At 44.4% G+C, this 25,120-nt stretch overlaps 1 protein-coding gene across 9 annotated transcripts in view; it reads left to right on the top strand.

Annotated features, from left to right (window-relative positions):
* FGR (FGR proto-oncogene, Src family tyrosine kinase) overlaps nucleotides 1–25,120 on the top strand; it is a 594,030-nt gene that overhangs the window by 325,824 nt on the left and 243,086 nt on the right. For all 9 annotated transcript variants that reach the window (XM_073666196.1, XM_073666199.1, XM_073666200.1 and 6 more), the window contains 3 exons: nucleotides 6,409–6,564; nucleotides 7,201–7,380; nucleotides 7,594–7,670. In XM_073666196.1, the coding sequence (XP_073522297.1) occupies nucleotides 6,409–6,564; nucleotides 7,201–7,380; nucleotides 7,594–7,670 (413 nt within the window). The remainder of the gene's footprint in view (nucleotides 1–6,408; nucleotides 6,565–7,200; nucleotides 7,381–7,593; nucleotides 7,671–25,120) is intronic.

Below are 25,120 nucleotides of genomic sequence, written 5' to 3'. Positions count from 1 at the left end.
AGATTGAGACAGATAGACTCATTGCCAGAGAAAGTAAAAATAATCCCAAAATATTCTTTAACTACATAAATAGTAAAAAAACTAAAAAATGATAGTGTTAGCCCCCTTAAAAATAGCCTGGGTGAAATGGTGGATGAGGATGAGGAAAAAGCCAATATGCTAAATGATTTTTTTTCAACAGTATTTACACAAGAAAATTGCATGACAGAAAACATGATTAGCAATGACAAAAATTCTCCATGAAATGTCACTTGCTTAACCCAGCAGGAAGTACGGCGGCGTCTAAAAATCACTAAAGTTGACAAATCCCCGGGCCAAGATGGGATACACCCGCGAGTACTGCAGGAATTAAGTAACGTCATAGATAGACCGTTATTTTTAATCTTTAAAGATTCAATAATAACAGGGTCTGTACCACAGGACTGGCGTATAGCAAATGTGGTGCCAATATTCAAAAAGGGGACAAAAGCCAAACTTGGAAATTATAGGCTAGTAAGCTTAACCTCTACTGTGGGTAAAATTCTGGTGGGTTTTCTAAGAGATGCTACACTAGAGTATCTGAAGAAGAATAACCTCATGACCCAATATCAACATGGGTTTACGAGGGACCGTTCCTGTCAAACTAATCTGATCAGCTTTTATGAGGAGGTAAGTTCCGGACTGGACCAAGGAAATGCAGTGGATGTTGTGTATATGGACTTTTCAAAATCTTTTGATACGGTTCCACAGAAAAGGTTGATACATGAAATGAGAACAATGGGGATAGGGGAAAATATATGTATGTGGGTTAAGAACTGGCTCAGTGATAGGAAACAAAAGGTGGTTATTAATGGAACACACTCAGACTGGGTCTCAGTTAACAGTGGGGTACCACAGGGGTCAGTATTGGGCCCCCTTCTTTTTAACATATTTATTAATGACATTGTAGTGGGCATACAGAGTAGTATTTCAATATTTGCAGATGACACTAAACTCTGCAGGGTAATCAATACAGAGGAGGACAATTTTATATTACAGGAGGATCTATGTAAACTAGAACCTTGGGCTAATAAATGGCAAATGAGCTTTAATGGGGATAAATGTAAGATAATGCACTTGGGCAGAGGAAATAAAATGTATAATTATATGCTTAATTGTAAAACACAGGGCAAAACTGTCACTGAAAAAGTCCTGGGTGTATTGGTGGACGACAAGCTCACGTTTGGTGGCCAGTGTCAGGCAGCTGCTGCAAAGGCAAATAAAATAATGGGATGCATTAAAAGAGGTATAGATGCTCATGAGGAGAACATAATTTTACCTCTATATAAATCACTAGTGGAACCACACTTAGAATACTGTGTACAGTTCTGGTCTGGTGTATAAGAAAGACATAGCTGAATTAGAGCAGGTGCAGAGAAGAGCGACCAAGGTTATTAGAATACTAGGGGGTCTGCAATACCAATACAGGTTATTATTACACTTGGGGTTATTTACTTTGGAAAAACGAAGGCTTAGGGGTGATCTTATTACTATGTACAAGTATAGAAGGGGAGAGTACAAAGACCTTTCTACTGATCTTTTTACTCTGAAGCCTGAGACGGGGACAAGGGGGCATCTTCTACTTCTGGAGGAAAGAAGGTTTAATCATAATCACAGACGCAGATTCTTTACTGTAAGAGCAGTGAGACTATGGAACTCTCTGCCGCATGATGTTGTAATGAGTGATTCACTACTAACATTTAAGAAGGCCATGAATGCCTTTCTTTAAAAGTATAATATTAAAGGTTATATATACTAGATTCCTTGATAGGGCTTTGATCCAGGGAACTAGTCTGATTATCGTATGGAGTCGGGAAGGAATTTTTTTCCCCAATCTGGAGCTTAGTGTTTGCCACATGGTTTTTTTTGCCTTCCTCTGGATCAACATGTTAGGCTATTGGTTGAGCTAGATGGACTTAGTCTTCCTTCAACCTTAAAAACTATGTCACTCTGTTATGGTGTCACAACTGCTTCTGTATACATGTATAGGTTGTGTTCTATTGTACCGATATCATAAATAGTCACTATACTTAGTAACAGATGGTAATATGTTGTGATTATGTCACAATAGAATTTGTCTTTTGCTTGGCTGTGCTATATTGTTATGATATCACAATAGTTTTGTACTCATTTATAGATTTGATTATATTGCGATCAATGTCACAACAGTGTTCCACCTATAAAAAGATATCAGAACTGAGCAGGATTGCTCTACTCAAAAGTTGTTAAGATGAACTGTGCAAAAAATGTTTGCCATTTCAAGCTATTTTACGTCAGAAAACTGGTGCAAACAGCTTGATGAATCGGGAGACCCGTAGTTCAATTGGGATTATGTCACAATAGATATTGTATCCATTTGTTGAATCTGTTCAGTTGATGTCATGATAGTGTCTGTGTATGAATCTATCTTGTGATCGGTTGCAATAAGGGTACATTAGTGTTTGTATTTTCCCTAGGTAGACATCTGTTTTGTTTGTTTGTAGTCTTTCTGTTTTCTATTGTAATGATGTCACGCTGTTGTTTGCTTAGTAGAGTTTTTATTAATTTCTTTGTTCTGTTGTGATTATGTCACAATAGTAAAGGCCAGGGGCGGACATACCGCCGGTGCAACAGCACCGGGGCCCGGCAGTGCAGGGGGACCCTTGCAGGGTGGATAATAATGAGGGTAATCTGACCAGTTTTTCAGAGCCCGAGGCTACAGGGGGCCCATGGCCAGATTGCCCTCATCACACGCGGCGGGCAGGGAGCGATCCCTGCAGCTCCACTGCCTATAGGAGAAAATGGCAGCGGAGCTGCAGGGATTCGTCCTCTGCATCCTGCCCGCCCACGCTTTCTGTGTGACAAATACGCGTGCTGCTTGATGATGTCAGTGAGAAAGGTGCTGGTGAGGACGATGCTGCGGGGGAGCAGGCTGAGAGGTAAGTTTTTTTACTATTATTTTATCTAATACACTGGATGGGGGACAGCAATGATGAGGATGATGGGGGGAAGCAATGATGAGTGTGATGGGGAGAAATGATGAGGGTGATGTGGGAGAGCAATGACGAGGATGATGGGGGGACAGTAATGATGAGGATGATGAGGGGAGAGCAATGATGGGTGTGATGGGGGAGAGCAATGATGGGTGTGATGGGGGACAGTAATAATGAGGATGATAAGGGTGATGGGGAGAGAGCAATGATGGGTGTGATAGGAGGAGAGCACTGATGGGTGTGATGGGGGAGAACAATGATGAGGGTGATGGGGGGAGAGCAATGATGAGGATGATGGGGGAGAGCAATGATGGGGGAGAGCAATGATGAGGGTGATGGGGGGAGCAATGATGAGGGTGATGAGGAGAGAGCAATGATGAGGATGATGGGAGAAAAATGATGAGGATGATGGGGGAGAGCAATGATGGGGGACACTAATGATGAGGATAATGGGGGAGAGCAATGATGGGGTTGATGGGGAGAGCAATGATGAGGATGATGGGGGAACAATGATGGGTGTGATGGGGGAGAGCAATGATGAAGGTGATGGGGGAGAGCAATGATGAGGGTGATGGGGGAGAGCAATGATGGGGGGAAATAAATGATGAGGGTGATGGGGGAGAGCAATGATGAGGGTGATGGGGGGAGCAATGATGAGGATGATGTGGAGAGCAATGATGTGGGAGATGGGTGGGAGAGCAATGATGGGGGTGATGGGAGAGACCAATGATGAGGGTAATGGGGAGAGCAGTGATGGGGGACAAGGGGGGGATGATGAGGGGGTGGGGGATAGCAATGATGAGGGTGATGGGGGAGAGCAATGATGTGGGTGATGGGGGAGAGCAATTATGATAGTGATGAGGGAGAGAAATGATGGGGGAGACTAATGATGAGGATGATGGGGAGAGAGCAATGGGAGTGATAGGGAGAGCAATGATGAGGATGATGGGGGGAGAGCAATGATGGGGATGATGGGGGAGAGCAATGATGGGGGTGATGGAGAGAGAGCAATGATGATGGGACACTAATGATGAGGATGATGGGGGAGAGCAATGATGGGGGTAGCAGTGATGGGGGGAGAACAATGATGGGGTAATGGGGGGAGAGCAATGATGAGGGTGATGGGGGAGAGCAATGATCAGGGTGATAGGGGAGAGCAGTGATGGAGGAAAAAAAATGATGAAGGTGATGGGAGAGAGAAATAATGAGGGGGATGGGGGAGAGCAATGATGGGAATGATGGGGGGAGAGCAATGATGGGGGTGATGGGGAGAGAAATGATGAGGGTGATGGGGGGAGAGCAATGATGGGGGAGACTAATGATGAGGATGATGGGGAGAGCAATGGGAGTGAAGGGGGAGAACAATGATGAGGATGATGGGGGGAGCAATGATGGGGGAGAGCAATGATGGGGGTGATGGGGAGAGCAATAATGGGGGTGAAGGGGGGAGAGCAATGATGGAGGGAGACTAATTATGAGGATGATGGGGGGAGAGCAATGATGGGGAGAGCAATGATGAGCATGATGGGGGGAGCAATGATGGGGGTGATGGGGAGAGCAATGATGAGGGTGATGGGGGAAAGCAATGATGGGGGAGACTAATGATGAGGATGATGGGGGAGAGCAATGGGAGTGATGGGGGAGAGCAATGATGAGGATGATGGGGGAGAGCAATGATGGGGGTAATGAGGGAGAGCAATGATGGAGGGAGACTAATGATGAGGATGATGGGGGAGAGCAATGATGGGGGAGAGCAATGATGAGGATGATGGGGGGAGAACAATGATGGGAGTGGTGTGGGACAGCAATGATGGGAGTGGTGTGGGACAGCAATGATGGGGGTGGTGTGGGACAGCAATGATGGGGTGGTGTGGGACAGCAATGATGGGGGAGGTGTGCGACAGCAACGATGGGGGTGGTGTGGGACAGCAATGATGGGGAGGTGTGGGACAGCAATGATGGAGGGTGGAGGAGAGGACACTGAGGTGTGGTATGGAAGAACGAAGATGGGAGGAGAGCAATGATGGGGGTAAGATGCATCGCAATAAGAGGAGGGGGGCCCATGCACATTTCTTGCACAGGGGCCCCAAGCTGTCAGTGTCTGCCCCTGGTAAAGGCCCCCATACATTTTAGACTAACGTCGTCAGAACCCACAGAAATTGTCAGACTAGGTCCAGTCTAAAGTGGCTTCCCAACTCTCCTCAACAGATGACATTGGGGGAAATAAGGATCTGGCATGTCCAATTTCTGAATGCTGATCTTTTTTTGTATGAAGCCACTAACTGGCATTTTTCCTAGGCAAAGATATATTCTGTCACAATTGCATTTGTATTAATTTAAGATTGTTATATTCTGATTCTCCTACAATAATGTTATCTTTGGCTGTGCCCCATTGAAATAAAAACACAATAGGCTCTGTATGCTTATATACGTTGTATTCTATTGCAATGATGTCACAATAATATTAGTAGTTATGCTTTGGCTGTGTTCTATCCTAATTGTGTATTGATTGATGTATTTATTTACAGGTTGTGTTCTATTGCAATGATGTCACAATACTGCTTGACTATATTTCAAGGCTGTGCTCTTTTGTGACAATGTAACAATACTCTGTATGCAATTGCGAGAAACCCATTTTAATACTACTTTGTAATGTGAATTTGCAAAATGGAAAATGAAAAAATCTAAATTGGGAAAAATATGTTTACCTTTTAAAAAGTTACCGGTAATTCTTATATGATTTATATCTAATAAAATGAAAAAAAGAAAAATACACATTGTATCAAGATCTGCACTCTGTGTCTTGAAAATTGTCAATCCATTACATGCAACAGTTGACAGGCAGCAAAAGTCCCCAGACAGCATGTACAAGTAGTATCAGGCACTGGCTGTATGATTCCAGCCTTATATGTTTGATTCTGAAACGCTGCCATGTTTCAGGGAAAGTGCAGAGAATAAAGAAATAACGCTGCTGTGTTTCAGGGAAAGACATACTTTAAAAGCCGCTGGTGACCAAGCCGCACTGGTAACTAGTCAAAAAGGCAGGTCCCCGGCGGCTTCTCCCTGCAAGTGGCGGGTCGCTCTTTTTGTGTGTGTATATAAGGAGAGACCTGTTGATCATTGGCAGCAGGTGGGGAGAAGCCTCCAGGTACCGGCTTCTTCAGCCAGTCCCCCAAGTGACTTAGTCCCCAACAACTTTTATAGCATTCTTTTCTCTGAAATGCTGCAGCGTTTCAGTCAAACATACATGGCTGAATTCATTACATGCTGCCCGATCCTGTATCAGCTGTCAGGTTCCCTTAACGAGTTTAGTAAAGCAGTATATTCTTTTTACAGCTACACTTAAAAATTATATTTTTTATTGCACATCTGCTATAATCATTTATCTGTTATTTGATGTTTCCTCTTATATCTGCAGAATTCAATGATGGTCTGTGCCAACTGTTAACAAAACCTTGTGTCAACCTAAAGCCTCAAACAATAGGACTAGCAAAAGATGCCTGGGAAATAGCAAGAGAATCTATCACTCTAGATAAAAAGCTGGGACAGGGCTGCTTCGGAGATGTCTGGAAAGGTAAGACTTTTCAGAGTTTGGAGGTCATCTCTGCACTCTTTGTGTATATTGTTCAACAAATCAACCAAAATAAGTAAGAAAAGGACAACAGCTCTGATGGTCAAGGTCCACATTAATTTAGGTAATATGGAGTGTCCTATTGGGTAAACCTGCCATAGAAGGCATTTTAGAAGGGGTTCTCCATAGCTCCACATCCCTTTCAAGTTTATGCATTTACTGTTATATATTTAAGTTTTACTTGTTCTAAGTTTTTAGTCTGTTCTTATGTTAACATTCTACAAATTTGTTGCAGAAGAAAACCTGTAATTGTCCCCTTTACCTGAATCAGGCTTTCAGAAATCCAGGCCCATCTCGATGATATAACCTCATTCAGATGTTCCTCTAAAGCTTATATGTTCGCGACTAACCCTTGGCTTCAATGTTAGGTCTCCCGATACATAGTTAGGGAGAGATCTGTAAAGCAAGGAGTGGCCAGCATATCAATAAAATATAGATGCCTGCAATGATGAAGCATGTCCCTGATTCACTGCCTTGGTTTTCCTCCATCATACACTGTTTTTTTAACTTTGGATTTTCGTATGGAAATATGTTATTTTCTATTTTTCACACATTTCATTCCCTTTCCACACTTACAAGGTACATGGAATTGTACAACTAATGTAGCTGTGAAGACCCTCAAGCCAGGCACTATGTCTCCTGAAGCATTTTTGGAGGAGGCTCAGATCATGAAGAAGCTTCGCCATGATAAACTGGTCCAGTTATATGCAGTTGTTTCTGAGGAACCCATATACATTGTCACTGAATATATGGCACAGGGTGAGTTTATAAAACAATGAGCTGACAGCATTGCTAAATTTGTTATGACATTTCTTCTAGTGACTATTATTTCCCTGCACATGAGACATTTCTTTAGTTTTATGCATTGTCTTCTTGTAAAGTTTTGAGTTTTTGAGGGATATTTGTCATAAACTACTGTAAAATGAAGCTGCTAAAGATGGCCCAACGCAAGTTTGTTTTTTTTTTCTCCAGGAAGCTTGCTAGAATACATGAAAGAAAAGGAAGGCAGATATTTGAAGTTACCTGAGTTAGTGGATATGTCAGCACAGGTAAGTGGGTTCACACTGGTTACCTTCTATGCACAATAATGTAAAAATGTTAATTGAAATAACTATTATCCATTGACCATGGGCGTAACTCCCAGGGTATCAGGCATAGTAGATGCATTATCTAACGGGGTACCATCTTCATTAAGAGGTGAGATACAGTTAGTGATAGGTGAGAGCGGCAATACGAATGCAGATCACTAGATGATCAAGGAACAACACATGTAGGAAAATTTTAAAAATGCAAGCTTTTCATGGCGTGATGGAGCTTCCCAAAAAAAGAAAAAAGATACCCAGACAAACTTATAAGTGGAGCATATGAAATTAACTTACAAAAAACCCAGGAGGATTGTTTCATAAAATCAAATGAGAATAAACAAAGCAGAAATGAAAATACATTGCAAAGAATTATAAAAAAAAAAGGAGAATGTGAAAGAAAAGAAAATATGTGGAAATACAATTTTGTGACGACGTATAATAAAGGGAACAGGATAGTTTGTCAGGTTTTGAAAAAATACTGGTATATTCTTATGAAAGATCCAGTACTAAATAAATTGCTCCCGACTGAACCAGGAATAACTTTCAAAAGGGGGCAAACAATAAAGAATTTACTAGCACCAAGCAGGATTAAAGCGATTAAAAATAAAGAAAAAATCACTACCTTTAAAACAAGAGATGCAGGCGTATATAAATGCAATTCGAAAAAATGTTGCAGTTGCAATATAATTGATCATGGAGCAAAAAGTATCAGATCCAATGCTACTGGTGAAACATTCCAAATTAAGCAAAGACTGTCATGCAGCAGCAATTACGTTGTATACCTTATCAGCTGTACCTGTGGTCTTCAATATGTGGGCCGCACTGTTCAGACTGTACGGTCCCGCATGAATGGCCACAGGCATAATGCTAAAAAAAAAAAAACTTTTGGATGGGTGTGGTTGTAGCAATTCTCTTCCTGTGAACAACCACTCCTACTAAACTCGATTGCCTTTATAATGGAAGAACTATTGTTGTGTGTTGACCATGATTTTTTGTGCTCTTGATTTTATTTTTTATCACCTGAAGAAGGCTATTGTGAAAAATTAGCCAAAACGCGTTGTGCTTTACTGATTGCCTAGAATACAAAATGATTTTCATATATATGATGAAAACATCTGAAAGATTTTTTTGGGAAGCGGCACATTGATTTTTCAGTTGGATACCTGTGATCCTTGATGTTGCCTTAGGAAAGCCGTTCAAATCTCTCCTAATTATCCACCGTGTGCTGCATACCTGTGCAATATAAAAATCTATTACTGGATCCCCCAAATTTTCCTATGACATAAGAAGCCTCAATATACTGGATACCAGGTGAGCAAAACACTTGGTGAATTGATTATGTTATCCTTAACACCTACTCTTAGATCGGCGCCGCTGGTCTCCTTTTTCTCCTTACAGAGAAACCCTTCCTATTTTCATGGCGTGATGGAGCAAGGCCTAATGTTAACAGTGCATTTACACTGACCAATTATCTTGATTGAGCATTCCTAGGAACAGTCGTTTCCCGGCTAAACAGACTGCCTGATAAATAAGCAAAATGCTTGTTTGCCGGATGAAATAATTTTTAAGCTTGCTTAAAAATGATCATTGACAGCAGCACATTGTCCTGTGTAAGGCTATGTGCCCACGATGCAGAAATGCTCCGTATTTTTTCCTGAGCGTTTCTGCATCTCCCTGGCAGAAAAAAACACATGTGGATTGTACATGCGGATTGTACATGCGTTTTTCCTGCCAGGGACATTCGGAAGTGAAGCGTTCTTCACTTGCATTTCCGCATGCGGGTTATCAAGCGCTTTCCAAGCGATTTTACATCACTTGGAAAACGCTTGACAACTTGGTCACACTATATAAATCCATGCAACCGGCATGGATTTATATAGTGTGACCGTAAGAATGTTAAAAAATAAAAAAAATAAATCTATACTTACCTTCCGATGGCCTCCATAGTCCTGCTTCACCATCCCGGCTGCCGGCAGATCGCGGTACACTGAAGGACCTGCTGACGTCAGCGGTCGCGTGACCAGTCACATGACTAAATGACGTCAGCGCAGGTCCTTCAGTCCACCGCGATCTGCTGGCAAGCGAAGACAAGCACACCGCGGGCCATCAGAAGGTAAATATAATATTTATTTTTTATTTCATTCTTTTTTTTACAGGTTCTATGGTACCCTGGTCCGGAAGAGAGTCTCCTGTCCTCTAGACCTGGGTACCATCCGCACATTGAAACGCTTGGATTCCGCACGTACATATGCAGTGATGCGGATTACATGCGTTCCAATGCAAGTCAATGGCGGCGAAAACGCAGCGCTTCCGCAAAATAATTGGTAGTGCTGCGGTTTTTTCTGCAGTGATAACCCGCAGCGGAAATTTCTGCCGCATGTGCACAACACATGCAGATTATAATTGGGGAACATGGCAGGCCTTCTACCAAGCTTTTTTTAAGCGTTTCTGCAGCGGAATTGCCGCTGCGGAAACGCTTAAAAAAAGCATCGTGGGAACACAGCCTAAAGGAGGTTTGTGCTGCCAAGAACAATGACACTATGCACACAGATCAATCACTCTATGCGCATGGAAGTGTGGTGGGCCTGTGTAAACATACTGTTAAACAACCACCAATTGGCTATTAACCCCGTAACGACCGCCAATACGCATTAAAACGGCGGCCACTAAGGGTCCTTATTCCCGCATTGCCGTTTTAATATAGCGTCCCCCAGAGTCGGAAAATCTATGGGGTCTCAGCTACTGGGGGTAGTTGAGACCCTGGAAAACATGATCAGGGCCGGGTTTTTTTCGGTCCCTGATCATGTGATCACTGTTATTCAGTGAATAACGGCGATCACGAAAAAATAAAACTGTGGCCACTATACAAGGGAGTCAGAGGAGAGAGATATGATGTCCCCAAGCCCACCCTCCCCAGAGCCTCCGTCATCCCTCGGGGCCCCCCTACTCTGTTCCCCGGCCCTCAGAGTCATCTTCCTGAAAAAATGGCAGACGTATGTGCAGTGCGCCCGCTGAGATCTGCCGGCCGACACCCAGCAACAGAGATATTTTTCCTATTGGTTAATTTTGATCACTGTGATAGATGCTATCACAGTGATCAAAAGCCAAAAATTAGTAAATCAAATCCCCCTTTATCAGATAAAAATTATAAAATAAAAGATAAATACATTTTTCCATTCTTTGCCGTTAGGGTTAGGGTTGGGGTTAGGGTTGTGTTAGGGTTAGAGTTGTGTTATGGTTAGATTTGGGGTCGGTTTTGTTAAGGTTAGAGTTAGGATTGTTTTTTTTTCAACAATTTAAAAAAAAATGACGACGATATGATGACTAGTGTTGAGCGCAAGTGCTCGCTATTTGAGTTTGCATCAGGTGTTCGGGTGTGCATTAAGTATCACGGGTCCTCAGGTGACATCCTCAAGTCCCCACCTCACATGTTTCGCCGCTGTTAGACAGCCAAAAAAAACATGTGGAAATTGCCCGCCATACACGGGCAATCTTCACATGGTATTTTTTGGGTGTTTAACAGCCCCGAAACATGCGAGGCGGGGACTCGTGCATGTCACTCGAGCACCCACGATACTCAGTGCATACCCAAGCACCCGATGCAAACTCATGTAGCGAGCACTTGTGCTCAACACTAATAACGACGTATTCAATATGACGACCTAATGCTATCAAATTCTGTGTAGTACCTTTGGGTTCGAAATCCTCACTATACCCCTGGATAAAATCCTAGACAGGTGTAGTTTCCAAAATGGGGTCACTTGTGGGGGGTTTCTGCTGTTTGGGCACCTTAGGTGCACTACAAATGTGACATGTTGCCCGAAATCTATTTCTGCCAAATTTGTGTTCCAAAATTCAAATATTGCTCCTTCAGCTCCGAGCACTGCCATTTGTCCAAATAGAGCTTTTTTATTACATATGGGGTATCGCCGCATTCGTAAGAAAGTGGGAAATAAACCGTGGGCTCAAGTTTTTGGTCTTGCAAAGTGAGACATTTTGGGCTAAAACAAAAAATACTAAAGTGAAAAAAATTAACTTTTTCAATATGACGACCTAATGTATTTTGTGTCGTACCTGTGGGTTCAAAATAGTCACTATACCCCTAGATAAAATCCTTGAGGGTTTAGTTTCCAAAATGGGGTCACTTGTGGGGATTTTCCATTGTTTAGACACTTCAGGGGCTCTCCAAACGCAACATGGTGTCTGCTCTCGATTCCAGCCAATTTTGCATTCAAAAAGTCAAACAGTGCTCCTTCCCTTCCAAGCCCTGCCGTGCTCCCAAACAGTGGTTTTCCTCTACATATGGGGTATTTGCATGCTCAGGAGAAATTGCACAACACATTTTGGTGTCCATTTTCTGTTGTTACTCTTGTGAAGAAAAAAATTGGGGTCTAAAGTAAATTTTTTGTGAAAAAAAGTTAAATCATCATTTTTTCCTTTCACAATATGTCACAAAAAACAATCTCAGAATCAGTGGGATCCATTGAAGCGTTCCAGAGTTATTACCACATAAAATGACACTGGTCAGAATTGTAAAATTTGGCTTGGTAATTAAGGTCACTAAGGGGTTGAACGACCACAGGTCGACCATTGTAAGCATTGTGCCCCCTACAATTGACCATAAAACATCTGACATCTTCAAGGCTTTCTCAACAAAATAACCTAAGTCAAAATAAAAATAATGAAGACCAAATGTAATGCAGGTAAATAAACATTATACATGAGTAATAATCTGTGAGAAGTGTAAGGCAGCGGCTTTCGTGTCCATGCAGCAATGAGGCTGTGTGGTTCAACTTAAACGTGTTTATTCTCAAACTTACAAAATAAATCCAGTACTTTTATCCTCTGATTGGCATTCAGAAAGTCCGTATTAACCCGTTTCCATGGGCGACTGCACCACTGTCTCACTTGTGGGTGCATCAGTAGCTTTGCCTTCTCTGGCCGAGTTCAGACTCACACTGCCCTGTCCTGCTTGTAAACTGCTTGTAAAAAAAAAAAAAACACACCCAAACCTTAACTGAAAGTTTAAATGGGTTTCGTGGACATGGGCCACTCCCAAGTCCCAGAGTGGAGGGAGAGATCTGTCCCACTTTCAATCCCACAGATCGCTCCAAAAAATAAAAACCCATGTCAGGTTTTCGTAAATCTGACTTCATCAATTAGTTTGACCAAATCCACTCTCTCTTTTATTTTGCATTGTAACCACAGGCATGGCTGTAATTACAATGCTCTCCAGCTGGTTCAGTATGCCTCTGTTACACACACGCCCGGGCAGACTGGCGTGAGCGTGATTAGTGATCCCACTGGACCATGAACCGAGGAGTGCCTGGAGGGGCGTAACTAAGTTTCAACCCGGTTCGACCAAGGTCACACGGCGGCTCAATCGACTCCGTGAACCAGGGAGGAACTGAGCAGAGGGACCAGGTGCTACTCCAAGTCAGACCCCGGTCACAGCTGTTGACCCACTCCGGGGAAAGCAGGAACAGGCTGGTTAGGCTGGCATACAGACAGGTGGATACTGGCAGACACGGCTGGTATGCAGACAGGTAGGTACAGGCAAGCATGGCTGGTATTCAGACAGGTGGGTACTGGCAAGCACAGCTGATATGCAGACAGGTGGACACTGGCAGGTAGGAACACAGGCAAGACAGGAACCAGTACAGACTAGAATACAGGAACAGGGCCGCAGGTGTGGTGGACAAGCAGAGCAGAGCAAAACCCACAGGTGTGGTAGACAAGCAGAGCAGAGCAAAACCCGCAGGTGCGGTAGACAGGACAGGGCTCTGTACACATGGAACAGACTGGAAAACACAAGAAGATATCTGGAACACAGGAGTTAGATACGGAGGCAGGGAAACAGAACGAGCAGAACCAGATACACACAAGGTACTTGCAATGAAGTAGCGAGTGGACACAAAACTCACAAACAGAAGACAACGAGTTGGAGTTAGGTGCAGGTTCAGATACTGCAGGAAAAGGGGAAGGTACAGACATAGAGACAAACAGGTAATAGACTAGAACACTGTTCAGACAGGATCTGAACCAGGAACAAAATACAGGAACGAGCCTGGGAACTCAGCCCCCAGGGTGGCAGAAACTGACTAGAAGTCACAGGTACAGGTAACAGGCCTGGGTATATAGCCCCCAGGGTGGCAGAAAAAGACTAGATACAGTACAGGACCTGGCAACTCAGTTGCAAGGAACACACAGATGGAAATTGTTGCTCAGGCCCATCCTACTGGTTGGAGGGGGTTTAAGTATCCAGTGACTGACAGCAATAGGCTGGGGACGCATTAGGACTGCGCACACTGTAGCTTTAAGAATCAGGAACCAACAGCGCCGCCATCCTAAGCCAGCAGACGAGAGACATACAAACAGCAGGTACTGGAGCAAAGTGTGCAGCCTGGCTTGATAGGTAAGATTGCGGTCTTGCATGGTGGGAGGCGGTAAGCCATGCAAGCACGCCGCCAGGATGTTACAGCCTCTATGCGCATCCTGGGGGACACATAACGACCCCCGTATATTATTCCCCTAACTGCCTCACAGGAGGTTGAATCAAGGTGCCCACCATACTTTTTAGATTGTTGTTAGCCAGGAGATTTGTGAGCTATTCTTCTTGAGTCGCCTTATACATTTAAACTCGACATTGTCATGCATGCATGTGTTTTCAATAGATAGAGGGCAATATTACCTCTCTGACAATGGCTTATTTTCTATGGGAACAACGTTTTATCTGCCTGATAACTCTTTGCCCCAACATTTGCCACTGGTGGAGAATTAGGCCACTCATATACAAGTTACATAGTCAACAGTCAAAAGTTTTTCTTTCTTCAAATGTGAAGAGTAGGCCACTTTTAGTCAGGCCCAGTTTTAGACTAAGTGGGGACCTGGGCAAAAGTTTAAAGTAATAATAATAAAATATTGCACCATCACACAGAAACGTTTAAGTTGCATTTACATGAGCTGAGTTCGGGCCGTTAAACGCCCACGATTAACAATATTCAATTCGTTTGTCCCTTGTTAACTGGCCTCTTTACATAGGCTGACAAAGAATGATGGGCGCAGAATGATCACTAGTAGATCCATCTGTTGCCATACCGTATCATGTTATGAACAGCAATTCTGCACTTTACGCCAGGCGATGTGTTGATGAACAATCCAAACACCCAATGAATCAGCATCATTTTATTCACTGGGCGATTGCTGACATGTTTACACCTATGAACTTTATTCTGTATTGCTGGCATTTATAAATGTGTATGCTACATACGCACATCATATGTGACACAACCACTCTCTTACACACACATGTATATAAACTTAGCACACACACACACATATATATACAAAACACTTACACACATGTATACACAGAGCACATACATACAGACATATGTATACTGTAACGCTCCTAGGTGACGCAAGTGGTTCGTGCACCCACTGTGCCACAGACCGGACTTACCCTGGAGGGGCATGACTAAGCAGCAACCTTGGTGTTCTCTGGAGCCCCTAGTGGTGAGGTCAGGCTTGTGCGGCAGATAGCTGCTGCGTACCACCCCAGGGCGTGTCCGGCAGTAGCAGCTGACCCAATAGGGCAGAGACATTACTTCAGATTCTCAATAGGGCAGGATGGCCACTTGGGACAAGTTCAGACCGTGCCAACAGAACGGCCACTGGGACAGGTTCACACTGTGTGGACAGGACGGCCACTGTGACAGGTTCACACTGTGCAGACAGGACAGCCACTGGGACGTGTTCACACAATGAAGATAGGTCGGCCACTGGGATGGGTTCACACTGTGCAGACAGGACAGCCACAGGGACAGGTTCAGAAATCTGGCCTGGGTATTCAGCCCCCAGGGTGGCAGACAGGTACCGCTGATGTGGTCATGGAGTACAGGTGCCACAGACGCGGTTTCAGGATTCGGACACCGCCTAAGTGATCACGGATAACAAGGATTAATGGAACACAGGATACGGGATACTATAACAGGCTAGGAATGGGGGACCTGGAAACATACAGTTGCATACACACTAACCACCTAACACAGAACTATAGGGGTTGCTTAGGCACCTCCCTATTGGGGAGGATGCCTTTTATACAAGATGACTAGCAGCAAGTAGCTGGGAGACACCTTGCAGGTAAGTTCACATTTAACTAAATGCCTCCCAGCTGTTGGTGGAAGCATTTAACATGTGAGCATTCTGCCCCTTTGAGAACAGGGGAGTGTGCGCATGCGTGCCCTAGACATGCCACCGTGTGCACAGAGGAGAGAGGAGGCAACAGCAGGCTGGGGGCCGCATCGCGGGCCGGGGCAGTGAGTATGCCGGTATCCCTGCATTGAGGGAGAAGGGGATACCATGCAGGGGTGCTGGGCATAGCGCTACATATACACAGAGCACATACAGTACAGACCAAAAGTTTGGACACACCTTCTCATTTAAAGATTTTTCTGTATTTTCATGACTATGAAAATTGTACATTCACACTGAAGGTATCAAAACTATGAATTAACACATGTGGCCAGCTTTTGCTTTGATGACTGCTTTGCACACTCTTGGCATTCTCTTGATGAGCTTCAAGAGGTAGTCACCGGAAATGGTCTTCCAACCATCTTGAAGGAGTTCCCAGAGATGCTTAGCACTTGTTGGCCCTTTTGCCTTCACTCTGCGGTCCAGCTCACCCCAAACCATCTCGATTGAGTTCAGGTCCGGTGACTGTGGAGGCCAGATCATCTGGCGTAGCACCCCATCACTCTCCTTCTTAGTCAAATAGCCCTTACACAGCCTGGAGGTGTGTTTGGGGTCATTGTCCTGTTGAAAAATAAATTATGGTCCAACTAAACGCAAACCGGATGGAATAGCATGCCGCTGCAAGATGCTATGGTAGCCATGCTGGTTCAGTATGCCTTCAATTTTGAATAAATCCCCAAACAGTGTCACCAGCAAAGCACCCCCACACCATCACACCTCCTCCTCCATGCTTCACGGTGGGAACCAGGCATGTAGAGTTCATCCGTTCACCTTTTCTGTGTCGCAAAAAGACACAGTGGTTGGAACCAAAGATCTCAAATTTGGACTCATCAGACCAAAGCACAGATTTCCACTGGTCTAATGTCCATTCCTTGTGTTCTTTAGCCCAAACAAGTCTCTTCTGCTTGGTGCCTGTCCTTAGCAGTGGTTTCCTAGCAGCTATTTTACCATGAAGGCCTGCTGCACAAAGTCTCCTCTTAACAGTTGCTGAAGAGATGTGTCTGCTGTTGGAACTCTGTATGGCATTGACCTGGTCTCTAATCTGAGCTGCTGTTAACCTGCAATTTCTGAGGCTGGTGACTCGGATAAACTTATCCTCAGAAGCAGAGGTGACTCTTGGTCTTCCTTTCCTGGGGCGGTCCTCATGTGAGCCAGTTTCTTTGTAGCGCTTGATGGTTTTTGCAACTGCACTTGGGGACACTTTCAAAGTTTGCCCAAAATTTTCGGACTGACTGACCTTCATTTCTTAAAGTAATGATGGCCACTCGTTTTTCTTTACTTAGCTGCTTTTTTCTTGCCATAATACAAATTCTAAAAGTTTATTCAGTAGGACTATCAGCGGTGTATCCACCTGACTTCTGCGCAACACAACTGATGGTCCCAACCCGATTTATAAGGCAAGAAATCCCACTTATTAAACCTCACAGGGAACACCTGTGAAGTGAAAACCTTTTCCGGTCACTACCTCTTTAAGCTCATCAAGAGAATGCCAAGAATGTGCAAAGTAGTCATCAAAGCAAAAGATGGCTACTTTGAAGAACCTAGAATATGACATATTTTCAGTTGTTTCACACTTTTTTGTTAAGTATATAATTCCACATGTGTTAATTCACAGTTTTGATGCCTTCAGTGTGAATGTACAATTTTCAAAGTCATGAAAATACAGAAAAATCTTTAAATGAGAAGGTGTGTCCAAACTTTTGGTCTGTACTGTACATACAGATACATGCATACACAGAGGACATACAAACACACATGTATATACAGAGCACATACAGACACATGTATACAAATGGCACATATATATGTATACACAGAGCACATGCACACAGACAGATGCATGCACAGAGCACATACAGTGCCTTGAAAAAGTATTCAAAGTATGCAAAGGGTCTGAATACTTATGACCATGTCATATTTCAGTTTTTCTTTTTTAATAAATTCGCAAAAATTTCTACATTTCTGTTTTTTTCAGACAAGATGGGGTGCAGAGTGTACTTTAATGAGAAAAAAAATTAACTCGTTAGAATTTACCAAATGGCTGCAATGAAACAAAGAGTGAATAGTTTAAAGGGGTCTGAATACTTTCCGTACCCACTGTAATTAGTAAATTTTAGCTATACTGAGAATAAATGACACACAGGTGTACTCAGCTATTCTGTGAAGGCCTCAGGTTTGTTTCAGAACATTACTGATCAGACGGCATCATGAAAACCAAGGAACACACCGGACAGGTCAGGTATAAAGTTGTGGAGAAGAAAAAGCAGGGTTAATTTATAAAAAAAAATAGCCCAAAAATTGAACATCTCATAGAGCACTGTAGAATCCATGATACTAAAATGGAAGGAGTGTGGTACAAAAGCAAACATAACAAGACATGGTCCAATTTTCAGTTTGTAAAAAGCCATGTAGGGGACCCTGCTAACATGTGGAAAAAAGGTACTCTGATCATATGAGACAAAAGTAGAACTTTTTGGGCTAAATGCAAAACGATTTGTGTGGCGGTAAACTAACCCTGCACATCTCCCTGAAAACACCATCCCCACCGTCAAACATAATGGTAGCAGCAGCCTACTATGGGGATGCTTTTCTTCAGGTGGCCGCAATCTTATCAGAGTGTGCATTACATAGCACTGCTCTATCATGTTATATTAATTATCAATACACATCTTAAACTGCCTAGCCCCTGAAGAATCGAGCTAGGAATTAGTTAATGATGAAACACAAAGGGCTTTTTAGTTGGAATGGATAGGCAGTAAATATAAGTTAGTGGTGTTTCCTCAATTTATGCTTACCTATAGATAAACTGGGTTTAGGGCTTGTATGCTCATATACGTTGCACTTCAGGGCTTCTGCAATAAAATATCTTATCTAGTGGCATTCTCAGTGTGAGTGCAATCACATAGATTGTACCTAGGCTTTGTGCAATAATAAAATCCCTAATTATCGATGTCTTTGGGGTCTGTGCATTAATATTTGCTGCATTTATTATCTGTGCAGCAATAATCTACATGCAATTTCACCTTACTTAGTTCATTAGTCATTTGGTTTACCAACTATAAACAGCGTCATACAGTGTATGTTACTACATTACTAGTGTTGAGCGAGCATGCTCGACACTGCTCGGTACTCGCCCGAGCATCTCACTACTCGGGATGTTCGGCGAGCACCGAGCATTTCCGGGTTACTTGGGCGGGAGCTCGGGTCTCCGCCCTGCACGTTTGGCACTCTTTACAGAGCCAATGAACATGCAGGGATTGCCAGCCAGTCACTGTAATGTCGCAGCTATGTTGTTTGTGGGCATTACAGTGATTGGCTGGCCGCACAGCGTCACCTCGAGCATTTAAAACCGGGCGCCGCCATCTTGGACACAGTCGCTCCGGATCAGACAGTGTAGGGTCAGTGCTGCAGAGCTAGGGAGAGATTTATACTGCGAAATAGGTAGTGTAGGGTCTCTAAAGCCTGCCAAATCAAACAAACAGTCCTTCTCAGGACTAATGTCCATCCCAGATATCAGGCAGGCAGGCAGGCTGTATAGGAGATGCAGTGGTTATACCAACAAACAGTGCATTACAGTCCTGTGTGCTCCTGTTGGTCAAATTGCTAGACTTATCCCCCGGTCTCAGGGGCCAGGAAAAATCCTTTTTATTTCATCTAAATCCTGTATTTTTTTTCTCCTCAGTCAAACTGTACAAATACGCGTCTTATTAACCTTTTGGTATCCCCCCCTCCCCAAAAAAAATAATTTAGTGTGTCTGTGACTGTTCAGACACCAATATATCTGTTTAAAAGAGCCTGGTGTAGGCCAGATAACTAGAACTATGGTTTTGCAGTTCCACGGGTCAAATCTCTGTATTATCCTGCTTTTGGCATTTTTTCCATAAAAAAAACCTGTAATAGTGTCTCCCTGACTGTTCAGACACCAATATATCTGTTTAACAGAATCTGGTGTAGGCCAGATAACTAGAACTGTGGTTTTGCAGTTCCACGGTTCAAATCTCTGTAATATCCTGCTTTTGTCATTTTTTCCGTAAAAAAACAGTAATAGTGTCTCCCTGACTGTTCAGACACAAAAATATCTGTTTAAAAGAGTCTGGTGTAGGCCAGATAACTAGAACTGTGGTTTTGCAGTTCCACGGGTCAAATCTCTGTATTATCCTGCTTCTGGCATTTTTTCCGTAAAAAAAAATCAGTAATAGTGTCTCCCTGACTGTTCAGACACAAATATATCTGTTTAAAAGAGTCTGGTGTAGGCTAGATAACTACAACTGTGGTTTTGCAGTTCCACGGGTCAAATGTCTGTATTATCCTGCTTTTGTCATTTTTTCCATAAAAAAAACAGTAATAGTGTCTCCCTGACTATTCAGACACAAATATATCTGTTTAAAAGAGTCTGGTGTAGGCCAGATAACTACAACTGTGGTTTTGCAGTTCCACAGTTCAGATCTCTGTATTATCCTGCTTTTGGCATTTTTTTCCGTAAAAAAAAACAGTAATAGTGTCTCCCTGACTGTTCAGACACAAATATATCTGTTTAAAGAGTCTGGTGTAGGCTAGATAACTAGAACTGTGGTTTTGCAGTTCCACGGGTCAAATCTCTGTATTATCCTGCTTTTGGCATTTTTTCCGTAAAAAAAAACTGTAATAGTGTCTCCCTGACTGTTCAGACACCAATATATCTGTTTAACAGAGTCTGGTGTAGGCCAGATAACTAGAACTGTGGTTTTGCAGTTCCACGGTTCAAATCTCTGTATTATCCTGCTTTTAGCATTTTTTCCGTAAAAAAAACAGTAATAGTGTCTCCCTGACTGTTCAGACACAAAAATATCTGTTTAAAAGAGTCTGGTGTAGGCCAGATAACTAGAACTGTGGTTTTGGAGTTCCACGGGTCAAATCTCTGTGTTATCCTGCTTTTGGCATTTTTTCCGTAAAAAAAAAACAGTAATAGTGTCTCCCTGACTGTTCAGACACAAATATATCCTGTTTAAAAGAGTCTGGTGTAGGCTAGATAACTACAACTGTGGTTTTGCAGTTCCACGGGTCAAATCTCTGTATTATCCTGCTTTTGGCATTTTTTCCGTAAAAAAACAGTAATAGTGTCTCCCTAACTGCTCAGATACAAATATATCTGTTTAAAAGAGTCTGGTGTAGGCCAGATAACTACAACTGTGGTTTTGCAGTTCCACGGTTCAGATCTCTGTATTATCCTGCTTTTGGCATTTTTTCCGTAAAAAAAACTGTAATAGTGTCTCCCTGACTGCTCAGACACAAATATATCTGTTTAAAAGAGTCTGGTGTAGGCCAGATAACTAGAACTGTGGTTTTGCAGTTCCACGGTTCAAATCTCTGTATTATCCACCTTTTTTACATAAAAAATAAAAAAATTGATTGTCTCGCTCAGTGTTCAGACACAAATATATCTGTTTAAAAGATTCTGGTGCAGGCCAGAGAAATAGAACTGTGGTTTTCCTCTTCCACGGTTCTAATCTCCTTTTTATTACCCTTTTTCCATTGATAGTGCGAGTGTTAGCTATTTTACTTCATTTACAATGGGCAAGGCGTGTGGCAAGGGACGTGGAACTAGACGTTCTGGTGATGGTGTGTGTAGAGGACGGGGCCGTGGCCAAGGTGAAAATGTGCCACAACCAACAGCCACATCTTCTCGCTCCCACTTCTTGACCGAATTACTAGGGAAGCACACTACAACACCAGTATTGCGAACTGATCAGTGTGAATAGGTTATTAATTGCATAGCAGATAATACTTCCAGTTACCTGGGCACCACCACCTCTGGTCTGTCTTCCACACGGTCAAGTTTTAGTAGCCGTGGGTCTCGACCGCATACTCCTCCTCACCCTGATGCTCCTTCCTCCCACCATGCCGAGTGTCGTCAGACAGCAACTGATCCCACACTTGGACACTCTGAAGAGCTGGTCACTGGTCCATTCCCATATTTGTGCCCCTCGCCTGCTCCGCTTGAAGTGGAAGAGGAGATCCCATGTAGCGATGCCCAAATATTTGAACAGCCACGGCCAGAGGAAGTCGACGCTGGCAATTTGTCACAAGAGGTGGACGATGATGAGACACAATTGCCACGAAGTGAGGAGGAGGATCGTTGTGCGCAAGTGGAAGAGGAGGAGGTGGTGGATGATCTAGTAACTGACCAAACGTGGCAGGAGGACACGCAGAGTGAGGCCAACAGCACAGAGGGTGAGGGAGGCAGAGTACCCCAACAGGCAGGAAGAAGCAGTGTGGTGGCCGCACACAGAAGGCGGGCAACAGTTCCCCGTAACACCAACACGAGGGACGTTGCCAGTACAACCTGTAGGTCTTCCAGAGTCTGGAATTTTTTTAAAGACTCTGCTGATAACCCCAAAAAGGCCATTTATACCACCTGCCATGCCAGCATCAGCAGGGGTGACAAAACTACCAGCCTGACCTCCACCAGCATGATCAGGCACATGTCAGCAAAGCACCCGACTTTGTGGGGCGAACCCCAGGGTCCATAACCAGTGTCAGCGGGTGTCACCACTGCTTCTTCCGCTGTTGTGCGTGTAATAGAACCCCCTGTTGTGCTTGCAAGGCAATCCCCTGTCCATACTGCATGCAAAGATGCCCCCTCCTCTCAGTCTTCACTTGTTATGGCAGTTTCTCAAGAAACAGCATCAATGTCCTCGTCCACGTCCCACCGCAGCGTTCAGTTGTCCATATCCCAGAGCTTTGAACGAAAGCGCAAATTCGCAGCCAACACCCCACAGGCCACAGTCCTAAATTCGCACATTTCACGACTGCTTGCGTTGGAAATGCTGCCTTTTAGGCTGGTGGAGACGGAATCCTTCCACAACCTTATGGCGGTGACCGTCCCTCGGTACTCGGTCCCAGCCGACACTATTTTGCCCGGTGTGCCATCCCCGCACTACACAAGCACATGTCCCAAAACATCTGCCGTGCCCTCAACAACGCAGTTACTGGGAAAGTCCACCTGACAACGGACACGTGGACAAGTTCTTGTGGCCAGGGACGGTACATCTCCCTGACGGCACACTGGGTAAACATAGTGGAAACTGGGACCCAGTCGGACCTTGGGACGGAACACATCCTCCCCACACCGAGGATTGCGGGCCCTATGTCAGTCAGAGTTGCCCCCACAGTGTACCGCTCCTGCGCATCATCCTCCTCCTCCTCCTCCTCCTCATGTTCAGCCTCCATCTCAGATATCACCACATCAGTTACAAGCTGGAAGCACTGCAGTACTGCCTCAGCCAAGCGGCAACAGGCTGTGCTGAAACTCATAAGCTTAGGTGATAAACCTCACACTGCTTGTGAGTTGTGGACAGCTGTGAAAGAGCAGGCAGATCTGTGGCTGAGACCGCTGAACCTACATCCAGGCATGGTCGTGTGTGACAATGGCCGTAACCTGGTGGCAGCTCTGAGGCGAGGCGAGATCACACACGTACCATGCCTGGCTCATGTGCTTAACCTCGTGGTTCAGCGGTTTCTTAAATTGTACCCCGAGTTGCCAGATCTGCTCGTCAAAGTACGCCGCCTGTCAGCTCATTTTCGGAAGTCAGCTACAGATTCCACCGCCCTTGCTGTGTTGCAGCAGCGTTTGCAGCTTCCGGCACACCGACTGGTGTGTGATGTCCCCACACGTTGGAACTCTACCCTCCACATGTTGCAAAGGATTTGTGAGCAGAAGAGAGCAGTTGTGGAGTACCAGCTGCAACAAGGCCGTCGATATTCAGGTCAGACTCCACACATAAGACCTCAGGAGTGGACCTGGATGTCTGACATATGTACCATCCTGACAAACTTTGAGGAGTCCACCAAGATGGTGAGTGGCGATGACGCCATCATTAGCGTCAGCATCCCACTTGTCTGTCTTTTGCAATGCTCTCTGCAGAGAATTAAAGAGGAGGCATTGCAGCCAGAGTATGATGAGATGGATCAAGAAGCCGTAATGGGCGATTACACACAGCCCAGCCTCATCGCATCCCAATGTGCATTGGGGGACAATGAGGGAGAGGAGGAGGAGGAGGAGGAAGAACAGGAGCTGGTATCATGAGCTGTAGACGGTAGTACATATACAACTGTCATACAGTCGGTTCAGCGTGGGTGGCCTGAGGACTGGGGGGAGGAGGAGGAGGAGAGCATGGTCAGTCGTCATCTTGGTGAGGACACGGAAGTCTTGCCCGTTACCAGTCTGGCAAGCATGTCTGACTTTGTTACGATGCCTTAACCGTGACCCTTGCGTTGTCAAAATGTTGGGTGACAGTCATTACTGGTTGGTGACACTTTTAGACCCCCGCTACAAGGAGAACTTTCACTCTCTTATTCCTGAGGTGGAGAGGTCTACAAAAATGGGGCAGTACCAGATGGCCCTTGCTGGAGAACTGTTAAAAAAATTCCCATCTGAACACGCTAGCGGCAGAGGGCACAGTTCGTTGACCAACCAAGGCGTACAGGCGAGAGAGATGCAACTCCAATCCAGCAGAGGCAGGGGAACACTGTCAACATTCTCGGACAGTTTTCTGAGACCCGCCCAGCTTACAGGCCCTGAGGCACGGGATACTCTCACAAGGAGTGGAAAGTTTCAAATGATGGTGAGGGAGTACCTTGCCGACCGTACCAGCGTCCTCCGTGATTCCTCTGTGCCTTTTAATTATTGGGTATCGAAGCTGGATACTTGGAATGAACTCGCTCTGTACGCCTTGGAGGTTCTGGCCTGCCCTGCCACTAGCGTGTTATCGGAGTGTGTTAGTGCCGCTGGGGGAATTATAACTGATAAGCGCACTTGCCTGTCAACTGACAATGCTGACAAGCTGACCCTTATCAAAATGAACAAGGGCTGGATTGGGCCAGACTTCTCATCACCACAAAATGACAGCAGAGTGACATAAAGTCAAATCCACTGTGTTATTTCGGGAGGTGTATTCCCATGCACCGCTTCACACCCACACATGGGTATACGCTTCCTCATTTCGACTGTTTTTTGCTCTTCTCCTTATCCTCAGCCTCCACCACCACTATACCACCAGGGTGACCGTGGTCTGTGTTGCCAGCATTGCAAGTTCCTCCGTCCTAATTTTTGGCAGCTTTTGCTTGGAAGGCATAGGCAAAGACTATGGGAGACCCACTCCCCAATAATGGGAATAATGTTT

The sequence above is a fragment of the Phyllobates terribilis genome, unplaced genomic scaffold (assembly GCF_046119375.1).
Source record: "Phyllobates terribilis strain yellow unplaced genomic scaffold, ASM4611937v1 Scaffold_2__4_contigs__length_985480577, whole genome shotgun sequence".
Lineage (NCBI taxonomy): Eukaryota > Metazoa > Chordata > Amphibia > Anura > Dendrobatidae > Phyllobates > Phyllobates terribilis.
Note: the sequence above shows the minus strand (reverse complement) of the source record. Positions and strands in the feature narration are given on the sequence as shown.